The 15,687-nt window shown below is 39.1% G+C and overlaps 1 protein-coding gene across 2 annotated transcripts in view; it reads right to left on the reverse strand.

Annotated features, from left to right (window-relative positions):
* Window positions 1–1,493: 1,493 nt before the first annotated feature.
* The window catches only part of LOC134542956 (ankyrin repeat and SOCS box protein 2-like), a 50,094-nt gene continuing 35,900 nt past the window's right edge, over window positions 1,494–15,687 (reverse strand). For both annotated transcript variants that reach the window (XM_063387582.1, XM_063387583.1), the window contains exons 8-9: window positions 14,993–15,046; window positions 1,494–2,498 (exon numbers count right to left, since the gene is read on the reverse strand). In XM_063387582.1, coding sequence (XP_063243652.1) covers window positions 1,995–2,498; window positions 14,993–15,046 — 558 coding nt within the window. In that variant the 3' untranslated portion in view covers window positions 1,494–1,994. The remainder of the gene's footprint in view (window positions 2,499–14,992; window positions 15,047–15,687) is intronic.

The raw sequence follows: 15,687 nt of genomic DNA on the forward strand, positions 1-15,687 counted from the left end.
TGAAACCTAACGTTTATACTTTTAATTTTTCTAATTGAAAAAAAAAAATACAAATCCTAGTTTAGAAAATATCAGATTAAAAAAATCATTTAGTAAATAATAGAGAATTTTATTTTGCATTCGGGTACATATCCATGGTTGCTACAGAAATAGAATCTTAGAATTCCCTGACTTTTCCCTGTTTTCCAGAAATTTAAAAGAAAAATTCCCTGACTTTCTTATGAAGTACATACCATAAATATTAACATGCATATGATTAAATGTAATATATAAATTTCAACATGAGGTAAAATAAGGTTTTTTTTATTGTGTTATTTTGACGGCAGAATTGCCAATGTGTTTTTTTTCCTTCGACATGGCTGGTGAGAGCTCTTCGGCCCATATTGCTGAGTTGAATACTTTTGTAGCACAAAGTGCAGTACGCAGAATTTATGTTTTTAGCAGAGGGTTTGATATGCTGAAACTGTGACTCCTTGAGCCAATTCTCCTTAAAAGTGTTTTCTTCGACATCTCTAAGCAAAAAAAAAAGTATACATTAATATTCTCAGGTTAGGTTAAAAAAATATTGTTTATGAATTCTTAAAAAAATATTACTACACAAATACAAAAACTATTACAAATTCACACATAGCAATATAACGGGCCTACTTAGAGAATTACAATAGCAGCATTACAACATACAAAACTCTTACATTCTTACAATGTTAACTAACGATTCTGGGAAAAAACATGTTCAGTTATGCATATTTTTTATACACAATGTAAGAGTCACGCAACAGAACTCACGGATTATAACGGTTGGAAAAAAAAGTAATTAAAAAAAATTGTTAGAAAAAATGCAAAAACATAACCGCACACAAAAGCCACGTGTTTTCGTATCAGCTTGGTAGTTTTCAAAATGAGAATTGGTATTGCTTCTTTATCAAAATGCACTTTATTTTCTTATGATATCATCAAAAACTAACTTCACCTGAAACAACGCCTTTAAATTCACGTAATAAGCTTTGTACTCATCTTATTCCACGTGAAAATAGCCTTCAAAGGATAAACGACGCTATGCCCGTTCTGTAGTTCACTGCATGGAACGGAACAAAACACAAAGTCTCAAAGGCAAATTAAAAAGGATCAAAACACGAACAAATGAAGGCCGGGTTCGCTAATGAACAAACGAGAGCCTGGATTGGCCAGAAGTTATGGTGGGTGGTTATAACAGCCTATTGCAACGGACAATCGTAGACCAAGTAAAAAAAAAGTTGCAGTTGCAGTGTGCCTTAAGCAGCAGCCTTTTAGCGGAGTCGTTCGGTAGCGGTACGAGCGCATCAAAACAAAGCTTTGTTTGAATTATAAGCAACTTTGAAATTTCCAGAATTCGTAGAATTTTCCCTGACATTTCCCGGAATTCCCTGACCATTTTAATTTCCCTGACATTTCCCGGTTTTCTAGTCCTGTAGCAACCATGATATCAAATTGTGTTAACACTATCCAAAGCCAGATACGTTCTGAAAGTGTATTTCAGTAATTCAGTGTACAAAGATTAATAAAGCTTACACGATACGTAAGTAGGCTACATCTTTGTGAACCCGGTGGCAATGAACCCGGTGGCAATGCTCAGAGATAACTCAGTAATGACACACATGATATTTTACAAATAAAATTACACTTATTTGTATGGAAAGTAGTATTTAAGATACACACTCTATAGCGGATTCATTTTAAAATGCATATTTAAGCTATGAGAATTTTTTATATAAAACCAGCCTTGAAAAATTATTGGCAACATACTCAAAATATTAAAAGTTAATAATTGTGAGGTAGGTAATATGTATCATCTTAGGGAAAAAAAGGCTGAAACTTGTAGTATTTTCCCGGCACATGAATTGCATTCAACAAGAGTGTTTGAATAATTATAAAAGATGACAGTTTGGCCGCAGTGCAACTGTGTCTCGTGACCGAGCAGGCCTGGCTTCTTCTGTGATGATGCCTTGAGCGCCGGGCTATTGTGGCTGCTGAGAGAGCCACTGCACCACTGGGGTCTGTCTGATATTCCGCGCCGAGTCCAGGGCCGTGCGGCCGCTATTGCACTGGGCGGTCAGGCTGGCCCCGGCCAGCACCAGGCGCTGCACCACCTCCAGGTGGCCTGACTCCGCCGCCAGCATGAGCGGGGTCCTCCCGATGGAGCTGCGGGCGTCCACCGTGGCCCCGCGGCACAGCAGCAGCTCCACCACGGGCAAGTGGCCCATGCCCGCCGCGCCGTGCAGCATCGTGCACCCTAACTGGTCCTTGACGTCCACCAGCACCCCGTGGGACAGCAGCGTTGTCGCCAGCTCCAGGTGGCCCTTCTCGCCGACCTCGTACAGCGGCCAGGCTCTCACGAACCCAGACCGGACACTCTGGATGCCTTGTAGTTGCTTGCGCGCGGCGCTGTCCTGGTGCAGGACGGCCTCCAGACCTCGTCTCAGGGCGGCCCAGTCTTTCGTTGACCTGTACGCCTCCAGCAACTGCCGACCGAACATCACATTACAAACTAAGTAATCTGTACTCCACTGTGTGATAACCCGCGGGCTTTGATCCTGCATGTTCCATGTGACTGCTAACATTTTAACCGATGTAATAAAAGTTTCTGATGAATTAAAAATTTATTAACTAAAGAAATAGACAACTTTTAAGGTGAAAATTTCGTAGCAATGAAACCTGTTAAATTTTTATAATAGATAGCAGTTGTTATACCTCCCTTTTTTAGTGTACTTGGACTTGGAGATACATATAATCTTAATGAAATTAAATTTATCTCCTTTACATTACATGAGAGTGCATATTTTAAAATCTGTGAAACACTTACGTATTTGTTTTTAATTTATATGATTCCATTTTAAACATTTCCTCTTTTATTTAATTTGGTTATATGAAAAAAAAAAAATATTCAAAAATTTCCCGTTTCACCTCATTACACACACCAAAACTTTTTTTTTTTAATTTTTGAAACAATAGCATATTTTTTTTTTAATTTTAATATGGTAAATTTTAGGCAATTAATATTTAAGCTTAGTAATAAAGCATGTTGCTTACGCCTCCCCATTAAATATTTATATGTATTTCAATTTTAGTCTAATATATTTTACTTTGGTTATGTGTTTCCTTTTTATATACATTGAGTTGAGCTTTGTTTTAGTCACTACACTTTATTTATGCTTTATTTATTCACATTTAAAGAGATGTTCACTTTCTTACAGTAATTGGCTTTTTTTTATTTTCATACCGTAAAGAATCTCACTAAGGCTAAAACATCCAGGCTGATGGTAAGTTGCGGTGTAGACGAGTTAATATGTACGTTAATTTGGGTGCCCGTGCTATTGAACGATTGAATTGTTTCTCGTGTCGTCGCCACTGCGCGGCGCGAGTGTCCGGGAGGAACAGCCGTGGGCGGCATGAGCGACCCGGTACAAGCTGGGAGCATCGACGAAGAAGGTGGTTGGTGTGTTCCGGCATGCGCGCTGTCGTGTCGCCCGCTCGCGGACTTGGCGAATGCCGGCGCAGCAAACAGCACCTGCGACTTCCAGCCCGTCACATTCACCGAGGCTTATGCAGCAAGCCCGTGTGGCCGGCGCGTGTTGAAGCAAGGTCTGTAATTGCGCCGCATGTACAAGGATGAATATGTCCGTAGTGTGTGCCTCACATCTGACACTTGAGGCACTGCGCAATCATGGTGTCCCCATTTGACCAGGTTGAATGTGCTTGGTGACAAATTTAGGATAATTTTTTGAAGTGCAACTTCTTTACTGGGGGGGCAACAATTTTGGAGCGTTACGAAAATTACGATCGCATGAGGGGAATAGTTAGTAACGTGGTGAGTTAACCGGTAGAGGAGGAGAGTGCGTCAGCATAGACGCCACTCCACCGCATGCGCTAGCGGTTGAATGGGAAGACGACAAAAAAGGGGGCGATAGGTATATAAGCTAGTTGTACGGCCGTAAAGGGAGACGGCAGGAGAGAGGTAGAAAAACTCAGCAGTGATGCTACGGAATTCTCGTAACGCTGCTTGTGTTTGTCTACTCCTCAGTTTTCGTAACGGCTAACGATTAATGCTGCCATATTATTTTATTTTATTTAAAGATCCTACAATTTATTTATTCGTTTGGAAAAGAGTTATTGATTTGTGCAATTGAGTTTATAATAATTATTCATTTTTATGTGGATAGTTTGATCGAAAACGAAAATAATTTATCTCTATCTATACCTAAAAATAAAGAAATTTCACTCCTGTCGTACGTGGACTCTACGCACACAATTATTTTTTGATCTATCTACTTTTTGCCTGCACTAATGCTACCTGCTTCCGACCGTAATTGTGGACTTGGAATTTAGTGCAATATGCTTTTTTGTCCGGACGATTGTTTTGCAGCCTTTGATCTATTATTTGATACTATGCAGTATTGATGAGGCATTTTTTCATTAACTTCATGCGAAGTACATTATGAAACATTTTATGCACGCAAACTTTTTATATTTTGTTTCACTATTAAAATGATCCCTCTTATAAACTCTTAGTAATATTAACTGTTGGCCATTTCCTGATGTACATAATGTGTTTTACGTGTTATACCATCACAGCCCAAAGGATTTGAGATAAGTTTGGACGAAGATCGTCGCGTGGAGACTATCAATTGCCTGCGTGAGGACACTTTTGTCTTGCCTGAACATTACATTGAGCGCATTGTGGATAAACATCTGACTCCAGTTCGCTTTGGGAAGTTGTACACGAGTACAGTTTGCGAGTTTGTAGCGAGAAATCCGCCCAGTGCGGGACAGGTAACCACGGAATATTGTCAACACTCTGGGTTTAACATAGAGCAGTTTCTACATGTAACCTTGGATCTGATGAGCATGGAACTGCGGTGTGCCCTTAATTTCATAGTTTGAGTCTTGAAGATGAACATTGTTTCGAATCTTTGCCCACGCAGTGGCAAGACGCATTATTGAAAAAATGCAATGAGTTTGAGAGTTATTATTTTTTTGTTTATTTACATTTAAATAAGAAACTTATTTTTTATGTTGTAGTTAAAGTAATCTTATGATAATATGGTGGTGTTCTCATGTGTAGTTTCATAGATTTTTTATTTATTGTAAAGAAAATTTAAATTTATTTCATAATGAAATTGTCGTTCATGATGCAGGATTACGTCATGATAGACTGGAATCATTATTTTTCTTTGATAAACGTTTTCGCCTTTTTTTTCCACACTAACCTTGAGAAACTCACCTTTTGAATTCGGGGTCTGGCAATACCTGTGTCATTTTGTCTGGTAACGAATCAGTTAGGGCGATATTGCTATTGTGCATTTGTTTGCAATTTGTTCTGGAGAATTGTTATTTTCTTTGGGAATGCCCTAAGAGAGGTCATTGTTATATGATAAAGAATCAGTGGGATCAGTGGTAATAAAACACCTGCACAGACAGGTGCGTGGTAAAGGGGCGCAGATGAATGCTGTAAATAATCCGCTCACAGTATTTGTCCCGGTTGATCACCATAGGTTAGAAGTGGAAGTCGATAGCGGGGCAAGTGTGTCCATTGTGTCAGTAGCAACATATAAGGCTATGTTTCCAAAGTCAAGTTGCAGCACTGTGACTTGACACTTAAAGCGGTCACTGGAGATTGTTTGAAAGTAGTAGGCAAAATCCAAGTAAATGTGGTAGGCGAAAATGGACAACAGCACAGTTTGCCTCTTGTAGTGACAGCATCGCGCCGAAAAACGGCCCTACTTTTAGGTAGAGACTGGCTAGATAAAATATTACTCCACTGGAGAAAACAGTTGTGTATGGGTGCAGATAAGATCATTAGGGAGGAAGCACTGACACCTCCGAATAACAGTGCCAGTGTAAACAAAACTATAGGGCTGACAACGAAGTCCTGGGAACAAGAACTACAAGGAAAGTTTCCTGTAATATTTGAAGAGAAGTCGACGAGTGCTATACAACAGTTCCAGGCGCACCTAGTGCTAAAGAAGGATGTAACACCTGTCTTTCCCAAAGCCTACTCAGTACCTTATGCATTGAAACAGCAAGTAGAAGACCAACTGAGGGACCTGCAGAAGTTAGGAAAAATTGTGCCAGTGAAACACAGTGAGTGGGCGAGTCCAATTGTAATGGTGAGAAAGAAATCTGGGGCTTTTAGGCTGTGTGTTGATTGCAAGGTGTCATTAAACAAAGTTTTAAATGTAGATTCATATCCACTGCCAAGGCTAGATGATGTTTTTGCAAAGTTGGCTGGAGGACAGATATTTACTGTGCTGGACCTCAGTAATGCCTATCAGCAACTAGAAGTTGGGCAGGAATCTAGGAAATACCTCACAATAAACACACACCTGGGTCTCTTTCAATGGACTCTCTACCATACCGTGTTGCAAGTGCACCTGCAATCTTCCAGTCTGTGATGGATAGGGTGTTACAAGGGTTGGAGGGGATGATGTGTTATATTGATGATGTCTTGATTATAGGTAAGTCATATGAAGATTGTAAACATAAGGTAGAACAAGTGTTAGAGCGTATCAGTAGCTTTAACATTAAGGTCAATATGTCAAAGTGCCAGTTCTTTAAGGAATCAGTAGAATATTTAGGGCATAGATTGGACAAAGATGGTGTGCATCCAACCCCTCAGAAGGTTGAGGCAGTGGAAAGGGTAGCGGTGCCTAAAAATGTAGAGCAGCTAAGATCATTTCTAGGACTGATACAATTCTACCACAAATTCTTCCCAATGTTGTCAAGTAAGCTAAAACCCCTTATGAGCTGACACAATCAAACAGGGTATGGAATTGGACTGAGGAAAGCCAAACAGCATTTGAGTGGTCCAAACAAGCACTAACATCTGCAACATTGTTAACGCACTTTGACACGAAGTTATGAAACTCCTACATGCCGAACACCCAGGTATCGTACGGATGAAAATGCTGGCTCGTTCTATGGTATGGTGAACCCACTTTAGACAATGACATAAAACAAACAGTGGAGACATGTGAAGCTTGTCAGAGTGTGATGAATGAGAGGAATGATATTCCAACAATGACGTGGCCTGACACTTCTGAGGTATGGGAGAGGATCCACATAGATTTTCTGGAACATGAAGGAGTAACAATGTTGATTTTGTGTGATCAGTTTTCCAAATGGATTGAAGCTTGGATAATGCAGAAAACAACTGCAGGTTGTGTCATTGAAAGGCTACGATCTTGCTTCGCCATTTTTGGAATACCATTGACTCTTGTGTCTGACAATGGGCCACCGTTTAATTCGGGAGAATTAGGTAGTACCTTTTGTCGAGAAAAAGGCATTCGAGAAATGAAAAGTCCACCGTACCACCCACAATCTAACGGGTTAGCCGAAAGGGCGGTGCAAACCCTTAAACAAAACTCAAAAAAACAGGTCATCGACAACAAATAAATGCAGTCAAATAGTTGACATGCAACACAGATTGCAAAATTTTCTATTTGCATTTCAGAATACTCCATGACAGAGTAGACAGGGATCTCAACATCCAGTATGTGTCAGGGGAAAAGGTCTGGGTACAAGGTGTAAAAGCAAAGTGACAAAAATGGTTTCCAGGTCGGGTGGTGAAAATCTTAAGTCCCATGACATACCTAGTGTTGCAGGATAGAAAACAGCACCGGAGAGTGGTTCATGTAGACCAACTGCGGAAGTCACAATTGACCGAGGAGCGTCATCCTGGGTCTCCGTCAGCTAGAGGCCCAGTTGGCCCTCCCACACTAGACTTGGCGGGGACTTGTGGTACTGGGATAAAACACTCTCCTCCTCACAGTAGTGTGTTAGAGAAGATAGGGAGCAGTGAGAGAAGTGGTAACAGCTCGCCCACTAGAGAAAGGAGGTCAAGTAGTAGGGATAGCAGTACGCCTGCTTCACCCTTCCGAGGATGGGGTACTGGTAGCACACCTGCTCCATCTTCCCAAGGATTCTCCCACGAGCTACCACAATGGGGTGTAGTCAGGCGTTCTGGCAGGATGGTCAAGGCTCCAGATAGGCTTGATTTGTAAGTAGGGTATTTGACATGGTAAGGAGTGAGTTCTGCATTGGAGTTGCTGGTATTAGTGTTGTACTGTGTTTTAAAAATGTTTAAGAGAAGATGGAGTGTAGTGTATAAGTTTAGGGAAAGTGACTGTGCAGAGAGACTGTAAGGAGGGCCAGGTTGGCAGGACTGTAAAGAGTGGGTAGTAGGCATGATGGCGGACAAGAGCTGTGAATGTGTGTGGCTAGTGTATGAAAATAAAGAAAATACAAAAGACCTGAGTCACTATTTTGGTGATTTTGCATTAAGAACAGATGTTTCTTCTCCTAATAAAGATGCACATTCTAGTGCAGGAAGGAACCCTGTGCCATGTATATGCACTGCTTAATAGAGATTTCTGAAACTGAATGTATTGCAGAAAAGTACTTCAGTCATTGACTCTCGGGTACTTTACTGTAATACACTTTGTTTACACTGAATCATTCAACAATACAATCATAGTTGATGTTGGTCACACTGCTCCTGTCCATTTTCGCTCCCATTTTGTTTAGTTGACGTTTAGTTTTCTCGAAAGGTTATGGAAAGCAAGTAGGTCTGTGTGTTGCGGTCTTAACAGCTTTTATAATGAATTCTAGTATTGATTCGTCACCACAAAAACGTAAGAAAGGGATTAGACATCCTGAATGCTATAAGAGGAATACATATTATAAAATCAAAAACAAAAGATGAACAAGACCTTCATCTTCAAAGAATGATCCATGTTGAAGAGATTAAAAAAAAATTGTCCACGAAAAGAAGATTCCGTGATGAAGGATCAAAGTTTTAAATATCATGTGCAATATTGTGATGAATTAGCTCAGGTTTGTAGGAAGGCATTTTTTATACTGTATGATGAAGTGCTTAGAGAGCACAAACATATAGCTTCATTTCCAGTTTCCGATGGACATTACCAGGATGTAAAATATTGGCACGAAGATTTGTGTCTCGTAAAAATGCATGAACTGTTTAAGGCCAAGTTCCCAGATTCTAAGATCACGTACAGTTTTTATGACAAGTATTTCAGAGAAACTTTTACATTAAAATCTGGAAGGCCACCAGTAGACGTTTGCAACTTCTTGAAGAAAAAAGTATTAAAATCTGGAAGGCCACCAGTAGACGTTTGCAACTTCTTGAAGAAAAAACAAAAAAGTATTAACCTCAGAAATCCCAGTCTCAATGATCATGCATAGAGAGTTGAAGCAGCACAGTTAATTGTGCACAAAAGGCGTGCTAAACGGTTCTATACAACTCTGCAAGAATCAAAGGAACTATCGATAAATAATGAACACATTATAGGGTTAGTGTTTGATTTTATGCAGAATGTAGACTTACCCAAGACACAGATTCAGGAAGTGTACTACTTACGACAGTTACCTGTGAATATTTTTGCGGTTTGTAACATGAAATCGGACCATACACAGTTTTACATTTACCATGAAGGTGTTGCAAAAAAGGGGGCAAATGAAGTGGCTTCATTCCTTATCGACTACATTGAAATGTATGTTCCTAACACAGTAACAGAACTGCACTTATTCTGTGATAATTGCCCTGGTCAAAACAAAAACCACACTTTTACCAGGGTTTTGCTTGCTTTAACGGATAGTGGGAGATTCAAAACAGTGAAACACTTCTTCCCTCTGAGGGGACACTTTTCTTCCATGCGACAGGAAGTTTAGCGTAATCAAACGTCCAATAAAGCGCTCCAGCAGAATTTATACAATCAAACAACTTTTTGAGTTAATTATTGCCATGGACCGTTCTCGAAACACAAATAACCTTGTTCAAACTCAACACATAATGAACTATGACATATGGTGGCCAGTGCTCTACAAAATAACTGTCTCTTCAGTGGATACAGCGAGGCTTCCATACATGGAGAGGGAACACTTCAGTTATCTTTAAATATCACTATTTTGAATACAATTCCGATAAAAAGGGTGTTAACTTGACTTCAGAATTCATTCACAAACTGAGCTCTGAAGATAATCAGGGTTATTACTACTCCACTTTCCATCTGTCCAAGGGTAATACCCTAGGTGTGTACATGTGCGACATCCCTGCATAACCACTGGGATGTATACCCAATAAGAAAACCAAGGAGACATAAGAAAGGTATTGAGATACGTGCCAAGCGAGTTCCAAGACTTTTATGATGAAATAATGCAGCTGCCTGTATGTGACTAAATGCAGATGGTACTACATGATAGTCAAAGTACAAATATTTTTTGTGCATAGCAGTGCTTTTTGTGTCAGTCATTAATGAATTATGTTTTGAACATGCCTTTTGTATGTTAAGACTACTGAATATTGTTTTATGCAGCCATTAAACCATAATATCAACTTGCAATACAACGCGAATGTATTTAAATTCAGATTTATAGCAGAAAGGGACCACAGTCAGTGGCTTTTAAATCCTCATATAAAAAACACTTACAGTTTATATGTGCGAGTAACATGTGTAAAAGGTGCATTATCTTTATGTTAACAGTCTCCAGAACAATAAATTCTAGCTTTTAGAATGGCAGTGTGTCGTTTTGGTTTTTTAGTCATCTACTACACAGCGACTGAGGAGGTGGGTTGTTGAGTAGGTGGCTCAAAAAAATATATTATGAAGATGTAAAGAGTAAATTTCGCGGCTGTGGTCCGGGCGTCACCGGTTTATAATCAACCTAATTTTCGTTTTTTTGGACATGATTTGAATTTAGTGACTAGTCATCGGTAATCGCCCAAAACAGGACTTAGTAAAATTTGTCATTGTTTCCGAGGACACTGTCCTTCGGCATTGTACCGAAAGTTGAGTGCAACTGCAGGAATTAACTTTGAACTGTTTTAATATTCAATTTTCGGCCAGTCAAATTCAAATTCATGAAGCTTATTTGTTGTGAGAAAGGAAAATAATGTTTCAATTTGTAAATGTTGTGGTTGCAAGATGGTGGCAAATGTCTCATGAATTCATAAGGTATAAGTATATAAACAGTAAAAAAAAAAAACATTTTGTGTACGAGAGACATCATTGAAATTCAACAACTGCCTGTAACTAATATTCTGAGGGAAACATAACCTCACATTTTCAGCATCCGAATATGCAAGTGTACCTTGTGAGTTACCCTTCGAAGACCAAAACGTAAAATATCTGAGCAAGTCCGGTGGTCTTTGGAGTGTAACAAGTTCCTTTAATAGCTTTCTCCCACATAAACAGCTGACGTGCAGCAAACAAATATAAGGAATTTAATATCAAATTTATCTTAAGTATTTAGTGAATTCGCATAGCCAGTTTGTGCTCCAACATTCACTGGACGTTTGTTTCTACCTGCATACCATGAGAAACTTAAAATCAATAACATTCTTTAGTCACGTTATTTTAATTATAATATAACTATGCTAAACATTTAGATTCGAAATGAAGAGTTAAGTACAGTACACTCCCTATTTAACGCGGTTGTCGGGGGACATAACTTTTACCCGCGTTGTTGTATAACCGCGATGTTTCGATGTGACCAAGGTCAAAAGGCATAAAACACCGCCTGTGTTCTAATAGGTCGGCAAGCACGCACAGTATAGACGGCCCGCCTTTGTGCGGACTTTGCATCCGCAGTTTTCACTAAACGCGGGTGAGAAAATAAAAATAATAAATTTTAAAGATAAATAGTAAATGTTGAATATTTTTTTTCCGCATGCCGCGCACAGTTTGTCGCACGGCCTACGAGCGCGCCACACGCCGCCATACACACGTGCGGCACACAAGCTGCTGCCAGTCTCGTGGTGTCAGCCACAGTATCTGCTTCGTCTGAGTGTCCGTAACAAAGTAAGGGCAGTGTGTGCGGTTACACACGATTCTGTGGTCAAAGTCTTCTAAATAGAAAGGCCATAGTAATACTTCAAACCGAATATGAATCGCAAAGTACCGAGTTTGATTGACAAAATAAAAATTCTAGATTTACGTACTTACAGATAGCGTGTCTTTTGCAGAAGTATGCAGCAGATACGTGAAAAACGATTCTAGCATTCGTACAATATAAAATAAAGAATCGTCTATCGTGTAAAGTGGTTAAACTTTGTTATCCATGCTTACATTAAATTATAAATGGTCACATGTGGGATACAAAAATTGCGCCAAAATAATTTTAGCGCAATCAGTGGCGCCGTATTAAAAAGTCTGTTAAACGTTGTCTTTACTTATTCCATCAAACGCTGTGTCGAGTTGCTGAGTGTGTGTGGCTCCGATCGGCAAGTGTTATATTCCCTAGCCTCTGGTTAAAGGTCGGGAGGCCGCTACACATAAACATATCCGGGGCTTGTTTACTACCTCACGGCAAAAGTGGTACAGTATGGTTCACGTAAGTATTGGTCCACTGGGAATTCCTCGGCAAAGATTAAAAATACGCTAGCTGATTTACTTTACTATTTAATGTTAAAACATTATACCAAAGTAAAAAGATGAACGTGTATAATACAACGAATAAAATTACGTCTGTAGGTTCAAGTTATAACAAAACATTTATATGTCTCCGCTTGTCAACACACGTGAACACGAGAAGTGTGCCGACGGAAATGAGTGAACTACTCAAGGTCACCAGACTTCCCCCCTTTCGGCTTAATCGCCCCTCTCATCACTGGCGCTTATATTCCACTCCTCCCGTCTACCCGGGTGTCTTGGTCGCATATTCTCGGCTCGCCTCTCCCCTCCCAGCGCTTGCCGTCAACCAAACCTATCCAAAATCAATCCCCAGCCGAGTCACGCTGGATAATGTCGCTGGACGGTGGGCTTTATCGGGTCCCCTGTCCGATGCTTTATTTGTGGGTTAAAAAAAATGTTAAGAACTAGTGTTTCAGAAAATAACACTGGGCTGGATTGGACCATAATTTTAAAACACTACAAGATAGAGGAATAATGTACGGAAATATCTTGTTTAGAATTTCACTGCGGACATTTTCTACGCCTAGGCTTTTTTCTGCCCGATGCTTAGTTTGTGAGTTACAACGCAAAATTATCCTAATCGGCTGTCAACCATTTATTCCATTGTTATTACAGTAGAACCTCGTTAATCCGTGACGCGCTAATTCGGGAATCGGATAATCCAGGACGATTTAAAAGTGCAGAAAAAAAAAGAGAAGTAAAAATTGTCAGCGCTTAAAATTAACGGCACGCGGGCCGGCCGCCGGCAAACACTGCAAGCCTTCGCATAGGCCGCCAAACTCTGCAACGCTGTTTGTACCGACCCTTTGTGCCGCCCCATTTTCAGCTGTCACATTTGTCACTCTTTAAACTTGAGGGGGATGTCATGACTTCTGCTTCCCGTCTCCCTTTGTTTGTTTCCACCCGCCAACGCACGGCAGGCGCCTGGCGAGTGACGTGTCTGGCTGGCTGGCATTCGGCTGGACGAAGTGGGATGAGTGGGATGGGGGGGGGGGGGAGGGGGGCGCTACCCAAAATTTATGTGTGCAAGTTCAGCACGATATTATCTTTCTCTCTTCGGCTGTTGTAAATGACCGTGAACTAATGGCTAGGCAGTGCCGTATTTTTTTAAGCCGAGACTGATTCGAAGACGGCCCTTACTGTGAACGGATTATCCGGGTTTATTACTTTTTTTTTTACAGGATTTTAATTATCCGGGCATCGGCGGGTCCCAATTAACACGAATAATGGAGAGTTTACTATTTTTTATCCATCTGCTGCCAAGGCGCAGTAAGCCTCGGTAGATGTTACGTCACATGACCTTGGCCTTAACCCAGCTGCACGCCGGTGTCTGAGAAGCTTGACAAGACCTTCCGGGCTTTTAATCGCTAGTCCGTGAAATTCTGTAATCCGTGATTATCTCGGTCCCGACCATCACGAATTAACGAGGTTCTACTATTATTATTATTATTATTATTCATTTCTGATTGGGGGACATGGTTTGACCCGCGATATACCCGATTCCGCGATCTATCGGGGCGCGGTATACCGGGAGTTTACTGTAATATTATGTACACTGACCGGTTTTATAAAACTGTGTTTATGATTGTTTTCTCATTTTCTTTTTTTGCCTGGCGTTTTGTAATTTTAGTAGCTACATGATTAAAATCAATGGAGACAATCCAGAGAAACTATTTTTGACTGGGCGTAAAAATTTTTTGTTAACGTTATGGTCCGAAAATGCAAACATTAATAAGAGTCTGAACATATAAATTTAAATTTGTTTCGGTGATTCAATCTCTTGGTCTTCCTATCAACAGCCAATACAATTCATGACCAGCAGGTTTTCCAGAGAATAAAATTTATTATGTCATATAACCATTTAACATAAATCTCATTGTAAGAACCATTGGAACAGTATACAATGTATTTTATATTTTTTCTTGTTTGAAGATTGGTAAAAAGTGTCAAAATTCTATCTGAAAAGCTGTAGTTATAAAAAATTGCAAAAAAAAAATTGTGAGTTTATCAACGTAAAAGTGGTTGCATCTGAGGAAGAATATTAAAGTTTATTGTAGCAAATAAACAAAACCAAGTAAGGACATTCAGCACACATGATAACGATGTTTTCAGTTCATCTCATCATTGCAGTTGTCTGAGTACCTGTCAGTTTCCACCAGGAGTGGAGGGAACTTAAATCCTGCATCAGGCATGGATATGAAGCAAAAAATTAGCTAGAACATAGTTTGTAATTGTTTTCATTAGTGGAGTAAAATTATATAGAATTTCGATACATGCATTCATTGTATTTATAATTCATCAACTCCATTAAATATTCTTGCTTAGTTGTTTTTTTAGCAAAATCTTGTTAAAAAATCATTTGTAATTACAAACTAACATTCTTTACGTCCTGTAAATGAAAAAAAAAAAATTATTTTACACGGAAAGTTGAGTTACTAATAATGCACCAAAATGCACAGCTTAGCTATAATGTCGGGGAAATACACATGAGTATTTTGAGATAAACTACATGGTTACAAAAATGTTACCTGTTTTGGTATTTCAGTGATGAGTTCTACGCTGCTTTCCGAGCTACTCCTTTGCTGAAAGTATAGGATACACTTCATGAATTATATAATTTAAATATTTTCAAATCTTCATTTGTGTGATATTAGGTTACATAAACACACTTTAATTTTGCTTGGTTCTCACTTAGACAATCACTTAAATTATTGTACATACAACTAAAACACATTCATAATCAAAATTTGTAGATACCAACAAAGCTGTATAAAATCAATTTACAGATATATCAAAACTTTGTTGATTAATTATTTTTACAAAACATTATACGAATGCCTACATTTAAATGTAAGTACATCTATGTCATGAAATAGTATGAAAAATAAATATGATTGAAATTAATACAAAATTATTTAATCAACACAAAAAATTCTCGGAATAAACATACCGAATTTAGCTTATAGCATAAATTCCGTTGTTCAAGTGCCTTGTGTGTGAACTGCAATATAATTTTTAATGAACAGGTATACAAACTAAAGAATAATTTAACTAGTGTTTAGTTTTCTCAAGATTTTATACTTTTGTTCATTGCCTAATGAATGAACAATATTAAAAATCCTTAAAAAAATAAAATCTACAATACCTATATAGTATGTTCCATAGCTCAATGTCAAACCATGAAAAATTGACAGGACAATTAATAAAACCCAAAATTAAAAAT

Source organism: Bacillus rossius (genome assembly GCF_032445375.1).
Source record: "Bacillus rossius redtenbacheri isolate Brsri chromosome 9 unlocalized genomic scaffold, Brsri_v3 Brsri_v3_scf9_2, whole genome shotgun sequence".
NCBI lineage: Eukaryota > Metazoa > Arthropoda > Insecta > Phasmatodea > Bacillidae > Bacillus > Bacillus rossius.